The sequence below is a fragment of the Colletotrichum fructicola genome (assembly GCF_000319635.2).
Source record: "Colletotrichum fructicola Nara gc5 chromosome Unknown KSG_Nara_v1_contig04, whole genome shotgun sequence".
NCBI lineage: Eukaryota > Fungi > Ascomycota > Sordariomycetes > Glomerellales > Glomerellaceae > Colletotrichum > Colletotrichum fructicola.
The window spans coordinates 5877457-5893815 of record NW_027094054.1 but is presented as its reverse complement, the minus strand read 5'-3'; the positions used below and the strand labels follow the sequence as shown (position 1 = coordinate 5893815).

At 52.7% G+C, this 16359-nt stretch overlaps 7 protein-coding genes across 7 annotated transcripts; 5 read left to right on the top strand and 2 right to left on the bottom strand.

Annotated features, from left to right (window-relative positions):
- Positions 1-230: 230 nt before the first annotated feature.
- On the top strand, positions 231-3103 carry 4CLL7-1 (4-coumarate--CoA ligase-like 7; the record flags this gene model as incomplete). Its single annotated transcript, XM_032028346.1, has 2 exons — positions 231-1763; positions 2486-3103. The coding sequence occupies 2 exons, from the start codon at positions 231-233 to the stop codon at positions 3101-3103; spliced, it is 2151 nt and encodes a 716-aa protein (XP_031891792.1).
- Positions 3104-3746: 643 nt separating this feature from the next.
- CGGC5_v008521 (uncharacterized protein) lies at positions 3747-5871 on the top strand (the record flags this gene model as incomplete). Its single annotated transcript, XM_032028333.1, has 5 exons — positions 3747-3831; positions 3889-4269; positions 4328-4648; positions 4700-4936; positions 4988-5871. 5 exons carry the CDS (start codon positions 3747-3749, stop codon positions 5869-5871), a joined length of 1908 nt encoding a protein of 635 aa, XP_031891877.1.
- A 662-nt stretch (positions 5872-6533) lies between these two features.
- CGGC5_v008520 (Uncharacterized protein) lies at positions 6534-8255 on the top strand (the record flags this gene model as incomplete). Its single annotated transcript, XM_032028321.1, has 1 exon — positions 6534-8255. One exon carries the CDS (start codon positions 6534-6536, stop codon positions 8253-8255), a length of 1722 nt encoding a protein of 573 aa, XP_031891878.1.
- A 163-nt stretch (positions 8256-8418) lies between these two features.
- On the bottom strand, positions 8419-9365 carry HYES (Soluble epoxide hydrolase; the record flags this gene model as incomplete). The annotated part of the gene is made up of 2 exons (XM_032028309.1): positions 8419-9133; positions 9190-9365. 2 exons carry the CDS (start codon positions 9363-9365, stop codon positions 8419-8421), a joined length of 891 nt encoding a protein of 296 aa, XP_031891881.1.
- A 1777-nt stretch (positions 9366-11142) lies between these two features.
- On the top strand, positions 11143-12761 carry CGGC5_v008518 (uncharacterized protein; the record flags this gene model as incomplete). The annotated part of the gene is made up of 3 exons (XM_066152026.1): positions 11143-11958; positions 12015-12537; positions 12637-12761. The coding sequence occupies 3 exons, from the start codon at positions 11143-11145 to the stop codon at positions 12759-12761; spliced, it is 1464 nt and encodes a 487-aa protein (XP_066008594.1).
- A 109-nt stretch (positions 12762-12870) lies between these two features.
- CGGC5_v008517 (uncharacterized protein) lies at positions 12871-13521 on the bottom strand (the record flags this gene model as incomplete). Its single annotated transcript, XM_066152025.1, has 3 exons — positions 12871-13050; positions 13105-13374; positions 13429-13521. The coding sequence occupies 3 exons, from the start codon at positions 13519-13521 to the stop codon at positions 12871-12873; spliced, it is 543 nt and encodes a 180-aa protein (XP_066008593.1).
- Positions 13522-14763: 1242 nt separating this feature from the next.
- On the top strand, positions 14764-15782 carry CGGC5_v008516 (uncharacterized protein; the record flags this gene model as incomplete). Its single annotated transcript, XM_066152024.1, has 6 exons — positions 14764-14768; positions 14826-14849; positions 15078-15088; positions 15155-15386; positions 15463-15694; positions 15756-15782. The coding sequence occupies 6 exons, from the start codon at positions 14764-14766 to the stop codon at positions 15780-15782; spliced, it is 531 nt and encodes a 176-aa protein (XP_066008890.1).
- Between the last annotated feature and the right edge of the window lie 577 nt (positions 15783-16359).

Genomic DNA, 16359 nt, shown 5'->3' with positions numbered 1-16359 from the left:
AGACGGCTGGATGCACGGCGACTCAGCAGGCGACGTTCGGACGGTGGTTGGAAATGCCTGCCTCTCATCGAACCCATGCCGCATCGTACCGACAGATTTGCGGAAGAGACAAAACGAGTTCTCAGTCACGCTCTCTCTTCGTTATTCAGCAGGCTGCTCGATGTCGAACTCGTTCATCCGACGATCCCAACTGTGACTGAACTCAAAGTGATGCACCGACCACCGCGAACATGAGGACGTACACTTCACAGCCTATCGACATACCACGCGACTTGAACCTCACAGAGCTGCTTCATACTACGGCTACGTCAATACCGGAATCTCACATCATCGCTTCGGATAGCCTGACGAACCGCAGCATTACGCTTGGAGAACTTCGCAACCGCGCCGGGAGAATTGCGCAGGGGCTGAAGGATGGGTTGAATCCGCCGGATCAGGCTCGTTGGGCGATTGTACTTCCCAACAGCGTTGAGTTTCTGGAAATCTTCCATGCTATCTTATGGACTGGAGGTGTTGTGAGCCCAGTCAATCATGCACTCAAGTCGTCAGAGATCGGTCATGGTTTCGCGGTATCAAGGCCGCACTTCATAATTGCGTATGGTCCCATTACGCCGGCGATTCAGGACGCTGTCGCTGTTGCCGCGAAGGAGCTGTCTACGCTGGGAGTGCAATGGGATAGTCCGACAATACTCTCAATCATTAAGCCGGCAAGGGGGGTAAAGCATGTTCCTGACGACTTCATTGCTTCATCACGGCTCGCGATACCTCATTGGCCGGACACATCAAAGCGGTTGGCATCAATACACCTCTCGTCTGGAACAACCGGAAAACCAAAAGGAGTTGAGCTTACACATCTCAACTTTGTGTCGAACGTACTCCAGCTCGTGGCGCTTGATAGCAAGCACCAGATGTTCAACGTCTCCTCTCGGACAGTGGCCTTCACGCCGTGGGCTCACATTGCTATGACGACAATGCCTCTATTTCTTGGGCCTTACACCGGCATGTTTCATCACGCAATGCCACAGTACAATATCGATAAGTTTGGTCAACTGGTCGGCTCCAACCAAGCGACCTCATTCCAGGGGGTGCCAAGCGTTGTACTAAGCCTCGCAAACTCGGACATAACGGAGCGATTTGACTTTTCAAAAGCGCAGATCATCAACATCGGTGGTGCTCCGTTGAAACCAGAGCAGATCGAAAGACTGCTCAGGCGAGCTCCATGGAAACTCATCCAGGCGTACGGGATGACGGAAGCCGCTGGCTATGTGGCCTACCAGGGCTTCGACGAGGAAGTCCCCGACGGCTCGACTGGAAGGCTGCTGCCTGGTATCGAGGCGGCGCTCAAGAAGGAAGGAACAACTGAAGATGCACCGGAAGGAGGTCCCGGAGAGCTGTGGATCAGAGGGCCCAACATCACTCGTGGCTATGCGTTTAATCCGAAGGCCAACCAGGAAGCTTTCCGCATGGAAGGTTGGTACAATACAGGAGATGTATGCCGTTTCGATACGGAGGGAAGACTCTTCATCGTTGGACGCACAAAGGACTTGATCAAATACAAAGGCTTTCAAGTCAGTCCATCGGAGCTAGAACAGATCGTCAACTCACATCCACTTGTCAAGGAAGCGGGTGTCGGGGCGTTATGGGATGAGACCCAGCTGACCGAAGTACCTACTGCGTGGGTTGTACTGAAGGATGGAGACATGATGAGAAGAGAAGAGATTCGTCGAAGACTTAGAGATATTCAGAAGGTCGTTGATAGCCAGGTGAGTGGGTACAAGAAGCTTAGAGGTGGGGTATGGGCAGTTGAGAGACTTCCTAGAAATCCGACAGGCAAGATTCTGAGGAGGGATCTGGTCAAGATGACCGATGGAGAGTGTTCATTAGATGAGGGAAGAAGATTCGTTGCGAAACTTTGAAGTCACATCAAAGCATACCGACGGATAGTAGCTAAGCAACGTTGAGGACCCAGGCCTCTTGTCTGTATACCCAGAAGTATGTTGTACCAGCAACACTCACGGAGCCATTACCTTTGTCTAAAGAATATTCGATTCAATGGTTCACAACTCTTCGGTTTAGATCATCGTCAAAACGCTAGAGCTGAGTGATATGTCAAATGCCAGTCATTTTTGAGCACCCATGGTACGTCGATCTTGTTCCTTGCAGCAACCGGTCTCCACCGCACCCCTTTCTTGCCAACCCGGATAAACTCACGCAGGTGTGAGATGCTACGCGGGGATATCCAGGCACTGTCTATCTTAAGAATGCTACCATCCCGGCAGAAGATTAGCATTGTATGACACTGCATACAGAATCCGGATCCCCTAACCTACTACATTGAAAGCTGACCCTGAATCGACGCAACTATGAGTGAGAGGATCTTGATTGTTGCAATTGTCCCTCTGTCTAGCACAGAGGCCCGAGATGATGTGCGTATACTCCGGATCCTCTACCATCCAGATTTTAAGAACTAATATCTCCGGATCAGGCATTGCGTCAACTATCGTTCGGTGCAGAGCATGCCTTGACTAAGGAATCCGGTACATCGAAATACGCAATCTTCCTGTCGCGGGACCCAGAGAAACAGAACACCATCTACGTAGTCGAGGAGTACCCGTCCAAGGCCGACTTTGACGCTCACATGGCACTTCCACACGTCCAGAAGTTAGTATCATGGATGAGCGTAACCAACCCAAGCCCACTTGCTGATACCCCGAGCACGCACTTTCTGTCCCTTCCATCGGATGACTTCTTATTCTCGCGCGCAAAGGTGTCCGAGCACAAAGAGAAGGACCCTTGGGTTATCATTGCTGAGTTAGGCTACCATCCTGGAGGATCGGCAACATCGATACCATACTGGCAGGGTGTTGTGATTGAAGGACGAGAGAACGAGGAAGGAACTCTTGTCTACGGATTGGCCAGAGATTCCGAGGATAGGGAGAAGCTCTGGACTGTTGAGGTGTATGAGAGCGAGGCATATCTGAAGGATGTCCACGTCAAAAGCACAGCAATTGCGGAAAGCATCAAGAACACCAAGCACTTACGGACCGGCTTGACGTGGACGTTTCTGAAATGGACAGACGGGTTTCTGCACAAAGACACATAGATGAGGGTATTATATTTGCTTCAGAATCCACCTCAATATCATCCCTAACGCCATCATCAAAGCTTGCTTCTTGGATATTGATCGTGATGTGACAAAGAGCTCGTAACGTGTACGATGCCTACCCAGTAGATATGAGTGGCATTTCAAAGTTTTGATGATTGGACTGGACCCTTAGCTTCCACACACGCGAAATGACTACCTAATACAAGTCCTGGAATCCATGTTCCTGGTGCCCTAGCTAGCAGCCTTTCATCACCCGGTTTGTTGGGTAGCTTCGGCAGCAAAGCGGGGTGCTGTGCGGTAAAGGGTTCAGCTGCGGGGAGGTCCGCCTCCATCTTGCATTTGACGGGTACTGAATCATTAGCGCCAACCTGTGGCAGGCAATGACTGGATTGAAACCCCACTCGATAATGCTGTCGATGGCTTCCTCAGATGCTGGTCCAATTACGGGTGCTCTTCATACGGAGTTTACGGAGGAAACTGCAGGCGACACCTCATATTGTAGCTCTTCACTAGCTGTTGTACGCATTGAAATATTGAAAAGCAGTAGAGATCACATTACAGACAAGACAACAAATTTTAAAGTCGCTTTGGTTTTAACCTGTAATACATTGCTTGCTTCCTATTCACACAATCCTGCACAATGGCACCGAGTGCAACCACAAACAATACAAATGGCAATGGCCATGGTGTGAAGCGGCCCATCAGAGTCGCAGGCTGCTCTGGAGGTTTGTCTGATTCTTCCTCGTTGACAGATCTCAGCCGCTGACCCTATCGTCCGGCAGGTGTCTACGACCGCAAACGTGCCATCCATGACATGGCCAAGAATGAGGACGTCGATGTGATCACCGGCGACTGGATGTCCGAATGCAATATGACTCTTCGCGGATCTGATAAGCGCGACCGCCTCGCCCAAAAATCCATGTCATCTGGATCCACGGTGGTTGCCAAGGGCTACGAGCCATACTTTCTGGATGAGCTTGATCCCGCCATCCCCTGGCTGGCGAAACGCGGTGTCAAAATCGCTGTCAACGCCGGGGCGAGCGATGTCCATGGACTTGCTGAGGCGGTCAAGGGGCTCATCAAGAAGCATGGCGTTGAGCTGAAGGTCGGCGTTGTTGATGGCGATGATGTCACGGACGCTGTGTTGGATCTATACAAGAAAGGTTGGGTTCAGTTTCCTGGTCAAATGCTCACAATTTCTCTTTATTGACCATCATACAGGCGAGAAATTCCTCAACCTTCCCGCCAACAGGCCAATTCAGGAGTGGGGATTTGATCCCATTTGTGCCCAGTGCTATCTCGGCGGGACGGGTATCGCAGAGTGCTTCAAGGCTGGCGCTGACATCGTCCTCTGTGGCCGCGTTGCTGATGCCTCTGTCACGGTCGGTGCTGCAATGTGGTGGCATGGCTGGACCCGCGATAATCTCTCCGAGCTGGCTGGCGCTTTGATGATCGGGCACATTATTGAATGCAGCACATATGCCACGGGAGGATACTACTCGGGATTCAAAGACCTTGGTCTTAATGATACTGACATGGGATGTGAGTTGCTTAACATTCCCCACGAGAAACAGCTTCCTGACGCAGGTCCAGATCCTATCGCAGCCATCGACGAGAAAGGAGAGGCTGTCATTACGATGGAGGAAGGCAAGCATGGCCTTGTCACCACTGCCACCATTGCTAGCCAGCTCCTCTACGAGATCCAAGGACCACTCTACTACAACTCAGACGTGACAGCCTCCATCGAAGACATGCACCTGAAGCAGATTAGCAAGAACGCTGTTCATGTTTCCGGCGTCAAGGGTCTTCCGCCGCCCTCAACTACCAAAGGTATGTCTTTCACGCTGATAATAAGTCGTACCACATCTAATAAGAAGACAGTCGGCATCACTGCCAAGGGCGGATGGCAAGCTGAGTTCCATTTCTATCTCACCGGTCTCGACATCGAAGAGAAAGCCGCCATGGTCGAACGCCAGACAAAAGCCCTGATGGGCGATCATATCAACAAGTTTTCGTGTCTTCGCTTCATGGTCGCTGGGGCCGTGCCTTCAGACCCTCAGTCTCAGGAAGAAGCCACCGTCGACATGCGCATCTTCGCTCAGACGCGGGACCCTGACTTGCTCTCTGGGAACAACTTCGTTGACTCTGATCGTGGCTCATTTGCACGATTCTGCATCGAGAACTTGCTCCAGGGCTACCCCGGAAGTACAATGGCCCCAGACATGAGGACCGCCATCGGAAGACCGTTCTTCGAGTACTGGGTCAGCTTGCTGCCACAGACATTCGTTCACGAGACTGCTCATTTGCCAGACGGGACGGTGTTAGACATCCCTGCGCCGACGAACGTGAGAGACTATGAGCGGGAGCAGCCGAGCTATGACACGGCGAATGCTGCTGATTTGAAAGAGTTTGGAGAGACCACACGAGGTCCGCTTGGCTGGGTGGTACTCGGCCGCTCTGGGGACAAGAGCTCTAATGCCAATCTTGGACTCTTCGTTCGCCAGGATGACGAGTGGGATTGGCTGCGGTCGTTGCTGAGCACTGCTAAACTGAGAGAGTTGCTAGGCAAGGACGACAAGGGACGGCAGATTGACCGCTGCGAGTTCCCGAACATTCGGGCGGTGCATTTCCTTTTGAAGGATCACCTCGACCGAGGGTTCAACTCTACGAGTAGCTTCGACAGTTTAGGTAAGAACTTGTGCGAGTATATCCGGTCGAGACATGTGGATATTCCGAATAAGTTCTTGGAGAGAGGCAGAGTTTAGGGATGAAGGATTTTGTCCGCAGTTAGCTGCTCATCATATTTCTTACTCGTACAGCCACTTTCTTCTAATTGACTCCGTAAATCAGCTTGCACGCTATTGTAGATTGCATGCGTGTTCTCAGCCTGCCGCGTCGTCATCTGTTACTCCTCAACCCCTGTTGCCAGTAAATCTGATGGGGGCAGTGCGGTGGTTGATTGCACTGCCTACTCGGTTGTGAAGGGCCAGTCATTGTCTTGTTTATGCGCGGTAGAATTTTCAAAGAAGATAATTCCTGAACCAGATGGCAAGCAACGACCACTAACGTCACAACTTATGACGTGTTGTGCCTCTTGAACAGCCATTATCCCCGGTTGTCGGATTTAAGACACCAGCTTCATTTGACAGAATCTTATCTTATCAATCTGCCGATGTTCCGGTTGATGCGCCCACATCCAACAGTTTCCAGGTTTGAGCGAATCAGAGCAGGGCTGTCAAGCACTTTGAACCCCGTCGTCGTAAGCATCGAGTTTTTCTCGTCCATAATTGGTTAGTGTCAATTAATGGCGAGCTCTTTGAGACCCGGAAACCTGCGCATCGGTCTTCGGTATTTTGAACACGCGTCTTCGGGGCTCCGCCAAGCCTAATCCGAACCCAGGCCGAGTCAGTCCATGTTCAATAAAACCATGGACACCGCCGTTTGTGTTGTCGATGTGACCGTGAACCCGTTTCCTCGAACCGCGACGACTTGGACACGGACGAGCACGACATTTCCCTTCCAGCTACGACGCTGGACATTTGCCGAAATGAAGTCGATTCCTGATTCAATATTTCTCCTGCTTTCGCTATCCACGCTAGCACAATGCGACCCTGTCGAATTGCGACCCAGCGAAGAGTTCGCGCGGCGTCGGGGACCCCAGATCTTCAATGCAGTGCATGATTCCATGCGCCAGTGGGGCTCTTCGCTTCATCACAATGGCATGTCTTTCTTCCCAGCAACCGTCCCAGCCGGCGTGCTCCTTTACCACGGAAACAATAGCCCCAACTCGCCTTCAGAACCGGACTGGTTGGCATATGAGATTGAACATGCGGAAGAGTTCGCACGTGGTCGTCCTAGCAGACCGCCGGGAGGAGGTCCCCCGGGCGGACCACCCGGTGGACGGCCGGGAGGAGGACCACCAAGAGGACTCCCGGGAGGCCCGCCTCCACCACCTGCTCATGAGGATGCAGACCAACAACATGTTCTTAGTGGGCGGAGAGAGAAGCGTGCTGAAGGCGAAGGAGGCTATTTGCACGTCTACCGAGCCTCTGAGGATCTCCACCTCCTCTACGTCGACGGCATGAGCGGTGGCAAGACGAGGATGGGAACGCTCGACTCACAAGACTACCTTTTGAGAGGCAGTAAAACAGACTCATGGGCTGACCAGGATTCAAGCAAAGTAAGAGGCGGCGGGCCGATGGGAGAGCGTGAGCGTGCAGTTGAACTCTGCGACCTTGTGAAACCTTGGGGTCTACATGGCATCCTGCGCATGGAGGCTGGCTTTGAGATCATTATGTGCGACTTCACCAACGGCCTGGAGCAGGTTCAGGCCCAACGTCGCTCTAGCTCAAACCGCCGCAACGACCGTAACGGAGGTATCAACCGTCTTGAGACTCTGCGCGGCTGGGCAGAGAGATACCAGGGCATTGGCGCCTCACGAACGCTGATTGACTACTCATCCATGGTCTCTGCTTTCTTCTATCCCGTCAACTTGACCAACCCGAATGAGAGCCGACCTGATCTTCCGAGACTGTCGTACGTATCCGAGGCCGAGCTTGAGGTTATCAAGAACCATGTGCACGAGGCAATCGAGTCGAGCAAAGGAGTCAAGAGGTCTCCGGTAGATTGGCAGGGCATCTCTGACCTCATCGTCGGTCGATTCGCTGACAGGATCGAGTTCATGGCAAGCACCGACTCATCATCTGTGTTGTTGGAGGAAATCAACTTCATTCTGGATGTCTTCATCAGCTACCCAGGAGACGACGGAAAACCTGATCTTGCCGAGGCCGCGTCTCTCTGCAGAACCTTCTATCTCCAGATCATGACCCCGTCTACGGAAGCCGACCGCCTCTTATACGCGTCATTCAAGACTGTGACTTCAGAGATCTGCTCTACTCTGTTCGGAGTGAGAGAGAAACTGTCTAGTTCTTCCCAGATCAGCAGATCGGATGTCAAGGCATCCACGGAAGCCATGCGGTCGCTGATGGATTTCCTAGGATGGAGTCGTTTCAAGCGATGCACGGGTTGTAGCCTGAACGAAGTTTGCTTCGTTCCTATGTGGCCGATGGGCAGCAAGGAGGATTACTACCACCCGAGCTGCAAGAACGGGTCGAGCCTTCATGACGGAGAAAGCTACTGGAAGATGTGAAGAGGAAACCAAATATGCTGATTAGCAAGCGTGCATTCAAATGGAGTTTAATTTATGTTCTATGCCCGAAGGTGGAGCTAGAGTTTCCTGGTGTAAACGGCGCAGCATTTCAAGTTGAAAATCGAGACACCTGGTCTGTTGACTATCTCGGGCAGCCAATAAGTTATGCGTCGATGAAACCCAAGACAACTTGAACAAAGCCCTCCGGATTCTCTTCAGCCACATAGTGCCCACTCTCGGGAAGTTCCCTGACCTCTATCGTGCCATGTTCATGTGCCTCCTTGAACATATCCGGCGCAGCAAACCTGTGTCGCCAATTTCCTCCACTGAGTCCGAGTGACCTCACTTTGCACTTGCCGTGCATCTCAATCCATGCCCGATTCTCCTCCGCATCCGTCAAAAAAGCTCGATATACTCCAAAAGCGCAACGGAGAGCACCGGGGCGGCTGTACATTGACGCGTAGTACTCCAGATCTGCCTGCGAGATTGCAGACCGGTTGTACGACACCTTGTCGAAGAAATGGCTCAGATAGATTTCCTCGCGACCTGAGACTAGAGCCTCGGGAAGGTCGGGAACAGAGTGAAAGAGAAAATGGAATTGCTGCACTCCGTGGATTGTTCGATCCTCCTCATGAGCTTTGGTACCGGGAAGCGGGCACTCGCCCCATATGAGAGACGCTGTGCGCTCAGCATGACGAGTTGCGAAGGCGTAGGCGATCATCCCTCCTATGTCATGACCAACCATGTGCACCGGCCCAGTAATGGAGAGATGGTCCAGAAGAAGGACGATGTCGTTTGCCATGGTCGTTTTCCTGAAGTCGCCATCGGGCTTTGATGACAGGCCTGCCCCACGGTAGTCGGGCACGACGACACGGTATCTGTGAGAAGTCTAAGGTAAATGATAAATGATCCGAGGAAAATAACGTTAGCTTACCCAGCAGATATGAGAGGCTTGATTACATGGCGGTACTGATACGAGGTCTGCGGGAAGCCATGGATGAGGACGATGACGCCCTTAGCCTGAGATATGGGCTTCTCATCGATGTAGGCTAGGCGCAACCCTTCCCCCAAAACCTCTCCCAAAGACGCTATCTTATACTCGTATTCCATTCTTACGAGAACGATTCGTTATGTTGTCTAAAAGTGTACATCTTATCAACTTCTGTTGTATTGGGTGGTTTCCGATCTTTTATGCTGGAATTTGTGTTCTTGAAGCTACGGCCTCAGGGAAGTGACGCTCAACGTTGCGCATCGCATTTGTAATGCTGTGAGCACCCCGCACGATGACGCTGAATACGCCGGATGCTGGTAGCAAGACAACTGAAAAGGCAATTTTACTGGATACCTTCAGAATGCGATGACTGGCGGCGGTGGGATACCGAAGTTGTGGCGCGTTGATTGTCACTGTGTTCCAGCGGACACCGCCTTGAGCGTCCCCGAGACATTGGATGGGCCGCAGGAAGAGGTCCGTCTCATCAGCAACACGTCGACTTCTCCAACCATGTCACGCTCTCTGTCAACTAAACGCAATAACAGTTGTGTGAGGAGCAATCATCTCAAACAAACAACGAGCAGAGGTTCAAGTGGTTCAATGTCTAGGTAGATGGAGGAAAATGAGCCCCCGTTGGCCCCTAATGGCTCCATTTGCGCGCGAGTAATGGGGGAATTTTAAGCATAAAGCCACCCACCAAACGAGGAACGCAAGTGACACACTACGCCTCAACCGTGCCGCTGTCTAGCCGCCGTTCTACCCGTTCTCTAGCTTCGGGGGGTTCTGATGGTGGGCAGCCACCCCATCATTTCAGTGTCTGGACGCACAACGGACATACGAGTGACCAGATCGAGTGTTGTTCAAGAGACGGAGCTGTCTGATAATGACTGGTAGCAAAAGATGTTGTGACAGGAATCTAGACCGCACAATCAATCATTGGACTACTCCGTCCGGACTGGCGGAACTGCTGCCGACAACGGGGATCATCATCCACTCCGTTCGCCGTCGGATCCAAGCCTCCCAGTCCATTAGGCACCGAATTATGGCCCCTGGCAAGTCGCTTGGCCAGACCAAGACTGATACTGCTATTGAATCAGCCCTGCCAGTTGATCGCTGCCTGCAGGCGGCAATAGGCTTCCCTTTACACCAAAGATCCCATCCGCCATTCAGCTTGTGGGTTATCAGTTCTGGCGCCACGGATAGCAAGCCTCGAAACCACGCGATCAAACATGGATCAGCTTCTCTTTAGGGGACGAAGGATTCGCTGGGAATCAGCATGCAGAGGCCAGGCCTACTTGGCGGGCCATTGCCGCCATTCAGACCCCACGATCATGGTTCAGCGGCTCCTCTTTTTATTTGATTGTCAATCCTACAGCCGAGGCCAGAGGGTGGCACAGCGCCTGGCATCCCGGCCGATGAGACGCCTGAGCAGGAAGCCATTCGCGGGTTTCCGATCCATTGGAAATGGAGACCGGGTCAGCGCTTAACCAAACCAAGACATGAGCTGTACCAGGCCGTGCAATTTCCGAGCAAGGGACGGGATCCTTCAGCCCCCTAAGGCACTTGGCAGCATCAAATCGCACCCGTCCACGATGGCGAGCGCGCGCTGAGGTGCCTTCAAAGCATCCCAAAAACTTACCAAAGTCCCAAAGACGCGGATCCGCATTACGGATACCTGTTCATGGATCGCTCTGTTCACCGTTGCATTCTGCCCGCCCCCGGAAGCGAGATAATCTTCTTTTTCTGCCGCCTGCCCCCCTCTCTCGCACCTGAAGACCCCGAGATGATTTTAAACCTTTGCATTTCCCTTTCCTGGTCTGCGAGGACTGAACGGGTAACCGATTCGATTCTGGCCCCCCTTTGTCCAGATATGACACCCGCCGCCACCACCACATCATGACGACGCCAAACTCCAACGCGTATGCCCAAGAGCACTACAGCGGGCTCGAGGTGGACACCCGCCAGTCGCCCCTCAGCAGTGCGGGAGGATGGAACGCCGACGACTTGACCAAGTTCCGACTCGCCGACCAGAACCCGAGCAGTGCACCGCAGGTCCACAACCCCGATCTCCCGGAGGTGGCTCCGTACTATGGGCAGGACTACTCGATGCCGCAGGCCGTTGACGCGGCACACGGCAACGGCCACGGCAACGGCACGGGATATGGACAGACGTACTACGCGCCGAAAGAGAACCCCGATTCACCAGAAGTGACCGAGATCCACGAGGAGAAGAGGCCAAAATTAATATGCGGGATGAAGAGGAAGATGTTTTGGATCGTCCTGGCGATTGCAATTGTTGTCGTGATCGCTGCCGGTGTTGGCGGAGGCGTCGCCGGATCGGCTGCTGCTGCGAATAGCTCTCAATCAGACAGCCCATCAAGCGGATCGGGCAGCGGAAGTGGAAGTGGGAGCGGAAGCGGAAGCGGTGACAGCAGCGGTGACAGCAGCGGTGGAAGCGGAAGCAGCGGAGACACGAACAATTCGACAGATACAGGAGTGATTCTCCCTGCGACGAATATCGGATCATTGAATTTCACGGATCAGTATGGATGGGAGAACTCGATGGTCTTCTTTCAGCTGAGAAACAAGAAGGTCTGGCAGTCTTACTGGAATGCGTCAACAAATGTCTGGACCTCGGCCGACGCCAAGGTACTGGACACCGTGAAGGAAGGCACACCAATCTCCAACAGTCTGTTATGGCACAGCAAGACGGTAAGACAAACCTCATCCTATTAGCCGCTGGACTTGACTAATCATTTTTAACACAGTCCCGCGACGCCCGTATCTACTACCTTAACGAAGACAACAAAGTCATGGGCCAGATCAATGGGAACCCCGCCTACGGGGCAACCTGGGACCAGTCTGGCGTCTCTGACACATACACTGCGGCGAGCACTTCGCAACTCTTATCCAACGGCCAATATACCAATGACTCATACCTTGACAACCTGGTGGTCTACCAAGACTCCGGCAGCGTCATCCGCGTCATCCGTCGAATCGGCAGCGGAGCCACCGACTGGCAGGTCAATGGTATCGATACCGGATTCGGCACCCCGGCCTTGGGTACTTCCATGTCTCTCATCCCCATCCAGACGATCGAGACGAACAAGACTATGAGGCTTTTTTACATCTCCACAGCAGGCGCAATCATCGGCCTGACAGTGTTCAGCAACAACAACACCTGGATCGGAGAGACGCTGCCCGCGACCGTCGCCACAAACTCGTCCCTCGCAGCGTTCTCATATGGCTATGACACCGACCTCACTATGCATGTTTTGGCGACGCAAGAAGGTAAGGCGCCGATTCTGACGACGTACTCTGGCGGCGAGTGGACGAACCAGGGCGAAATTGCGGCCATGTCTGGGGACGATATGCCGACTAAGATCGCAGCCAACCTCGCGGGCCGGGTTTACGGCGTCGTAGAAAGGAACGCTACGAAGGTGGAGATTGTGGGATGGAAGTGGACAAACGGCACGACGTACGAAAAGATTGGCGTGGTCGACGTTAGCACATAACAGACGTAGAGGAAGTTGAGAAGATTGACGCGATTATGATTCCCACCTGGGCCATCTATTTGTCTTGTATGGGGGCCCCTTGATACCTAATACTATACATGATTAATTATCAAGCACATCCAGGACTCGTGCTCGTCCAGTTCGTGAGTTGGGGCTGTGCCTGCGGCCAAGACTGTCCCCACGTAGTATCGAATGCCATCCAGTTGGCGTCGAAGTAGTTGAGGTCGAAAGGCTGCGGTTGGGGCTGCCATTGGGATTGCTTGGCAACACAGTAGCCGCCGTTCTTATGCTGTGGGAAAGTAAGTCAGGCTGATCAAACGAGCTGATGAATGGCCAACCTTACCAAGTCGAGGTCAGTCTTGTGAGAAAATGTCACTCCACAGCCACAGTCGAGTGACGGTAGGCAGTGTTTTGTTGGTTCCTGGCCTTCAATCTTGACCTGCGTGTTGGTATTCTGCTCAGGCGGGGGTGGGGCGGCCGCGGCCGGGGCGGCTCGCGCGGCAGCACGGGCAGCTGAACGAGCTGCGGCGGCGGCTACGCGAGCGTTGTGTTCAGCTTTAATCTTCTTGACGAATCGTGGGACAGGATTGCGGCAACGGTCCTCGTATATGTGCTTCATAGACATAAGCAGGGCTGGCTGAGAAATTTGGGTGGACGGAGTACTCACGCGGTGCATGCTGCCTATCTTGGTAAACGACTTGAAGCAACCAGGGCAGATGGCCTCGATCATCTTAGGCCCACGAGGGAGAATGAAAGTCATTTTGGGTGAAGCAGCCGGACGGGCTACTCGAACAAAACTACAAATGGAACGCTGAAAGTTTGAGAAAAGAGCTGGCAGTGAGGTGAAGTGAAGTAAAGTTGGGTGGATGGGCTCTCGGGGAGAAGGGTAAGAAGAGCATGTTCTTGTATTCTCGTCACATCGCGGCATCACACCAGGTGGAACCGAACGAATCATCACTTCTACGGCCGAACCAACAACCTGATATCACCTCTCATGTCTGCTCATTCTGCCCTTCCCACCTTTCTGGATACGGTCACAAAGCACATGGGCCGGGGCTCCTCCCAGCCCTGTTGGCAGTTCGCCACAGAGAAGACGGCATTTCCTTGTCTTCACAGGATTGACTGTTCACCATCATGAATTTGCGAGGACCCCCATATATTTCATCTTGGGCAATTAAGAAGAAACTCGCCCTCAAAGAGGGGGATGGGAATGCGAAGAGACGTGGGGTTTAACTCCGTGAAACACGGGTGAATGACATATTCCAAGATTCGCTAACGAGGTTTGGCTCAAAGGGAGAAGGCAAGACAACCTCAATTTGAACCAATCACGTTGGATGTCGAGTGAGGGGATCCGAGGGAATCATCACCCATGTTGGGGTTCTGATCGACGGCCGCACGCATTTCAGTACGCGGAGCAAGGCAACGTTGATTGCGTGCCTAAGATTGCAGCGACGGGCTCCGGAGAGAGTCCGAGGTGGGATGGGTAGCCTGATGCATGAGTTGGTACGGTTAGCCATGATACCTAATCTTGGTGGGAGCGTTTTCCTCAAAAGGGATCTCGGTGGGCGTCAGCATACAACCGCGGTAAATATTCCCTGTAAGTGAGAGAGAGGAGAGGGAAGCTCGCACTCTTGACCGGTTCAAATTCGGCATTGGCCCCCAAGACCTCGTCTCCTCGTCGAATCATTGCGAATCTAAGTAACTTCCAGAACCATTTGAGAGAAGGCTGCGCGGTAACGAGAAGCCAACGAAAGGGTCTGGCCCTTGCCAAGGTCAAGGTGCGGACGGGGCACAGCCTGGCTTCTGCGAACTCCTGCATGTTGGTTAAAGATATCACAGACCCCATGTCACTCGTCGCCTCACGCGAACAGCAGTCTTTGACTCGAGTGCCTCGATTGACCTGCAGACAAGGGATACGAAGGCTGAGCGTGGGGAAACTGCGGACCCTGGCAACAACCATGGTCAAGCAGACCCCCATGACCCTGAAATAGTTCTATTTCTCATGGGGTACCAAACAATCGGGTCGCTGCGTCCAATAATAGTTGGTTGTTGACTTACACCCAGGTTCCAACAACCAACAACTTGCATGTCACCGCGCCAAAAACTACCAACAAACAACAGAACTCACCAAATCTTCACCAGAGGTGCACTCCCTTGAATCGAGTCTCCGAATCTCCGCTGTGGCGTGCTCGTCTTTCCGGGGTTGCAGGATGCCCCCCTACCACGAATCTCTTCGAGTTCTCTTCTCATTCGCACTTCAAAAAGTCGCAAACATGCTTTAAGCCAGTCATGGCTCTGAACACAGGATACAAACAGCGGACCGCGGTGTAACTTTCCAGCCATCTTTGATTCAACCATGTCTCTCGGGTCGCTGACCACCATCTTTTCCCCAGCGCCGACCTGCATCAGCCCAGATCAGTACTGGCTTGAAGAACGGGACGGCCAGTCTTATGTACAGCAAGGCCCGCCATTCACGCAGGCGCCGGAATGCTTCCCGTCTGGGTTCACACCTGTTCCTGCATCGTACTACTCGCTTGGGGAGTGTCCCTCCGGCTACACCGCGGCCTGTCTAGCCACTCTCTCCGGAGATGGGGGCAAGATCAAGCAGAAAATCTGCTGTCCAAAGTAAGCATCTTTAATATGTCTGCTATGTTTTGTTTGATTGCAACAATCTGGTCCAGTTACTAAAGGATGCAACAAGTGTTGGCAAGTATTTTTGTCCCTCTGAAAGTGCGACGGAATACAGTGGACAGCCATGGCTTTCAACGTTTGGCTGTTGGTCAGGCATTACCTCTGCAGCTACCATTGCTGTTACACAGTCTCAGTCGCAAAGCAGCATCATCACAGCTTTGGTTCTTTCGACAGGGATAATCGGTGCATATGCTGTCAATGTTGGTTTTGAAAATATCAATGACGGACTGCCACAAGAAACAGTGGGTGAATTCAGGTTTTTGTTCATTTGCAGGAGGGCCCGCGGCTAAAATAAAGCTTTAGGGGTCTCTCAACACCAACCAATCATAACGGCTCCCACGATCTCTAAAGCACAAGCTTGGGACCAAGGAAGGATAGCTGCTGGCACTGCGGCAGGTATCGGGGTCGGAGCCGGAATTGGTGTTATCTTGTTAGCGGCTGGCACTTTCTTGCTTATACGCAGGCTACGGGCAAGGCACCAGGCGCAGAAACAACATTACGTGGATACGGGTGATCCTCCAGTGTTTTTCACATGGAAAAGCCTGGAGCTTAGAAGGCCCGAGCTCCATGGGAATCAACCTATGCGTGCTGCAATGGAGTTACCCAACACGCATGGGCAGCGACCGAAAGCGCCCATGAATGCTTTTCTGAGAGATAACGCCGCATCCCCAGACTCTCCCACGATACCTCCAAGCCTATTGCGAGGACTCCAGGGAGTCAATGTTTTGTAGTGGACAGGTTCGGTAAAAATCAACAATGTTATACAGATCTTACAAAGAATCTCTGTCCAGTTCAGCCCCTCAGGCAATCGAACCCTGATATGCACTGATGGTTGCGTCCCGTCTACAACGGATGGATGCCGAATGAGCATGTAGATCCCTGTAACCCATTTCCCTATAACAGCTTC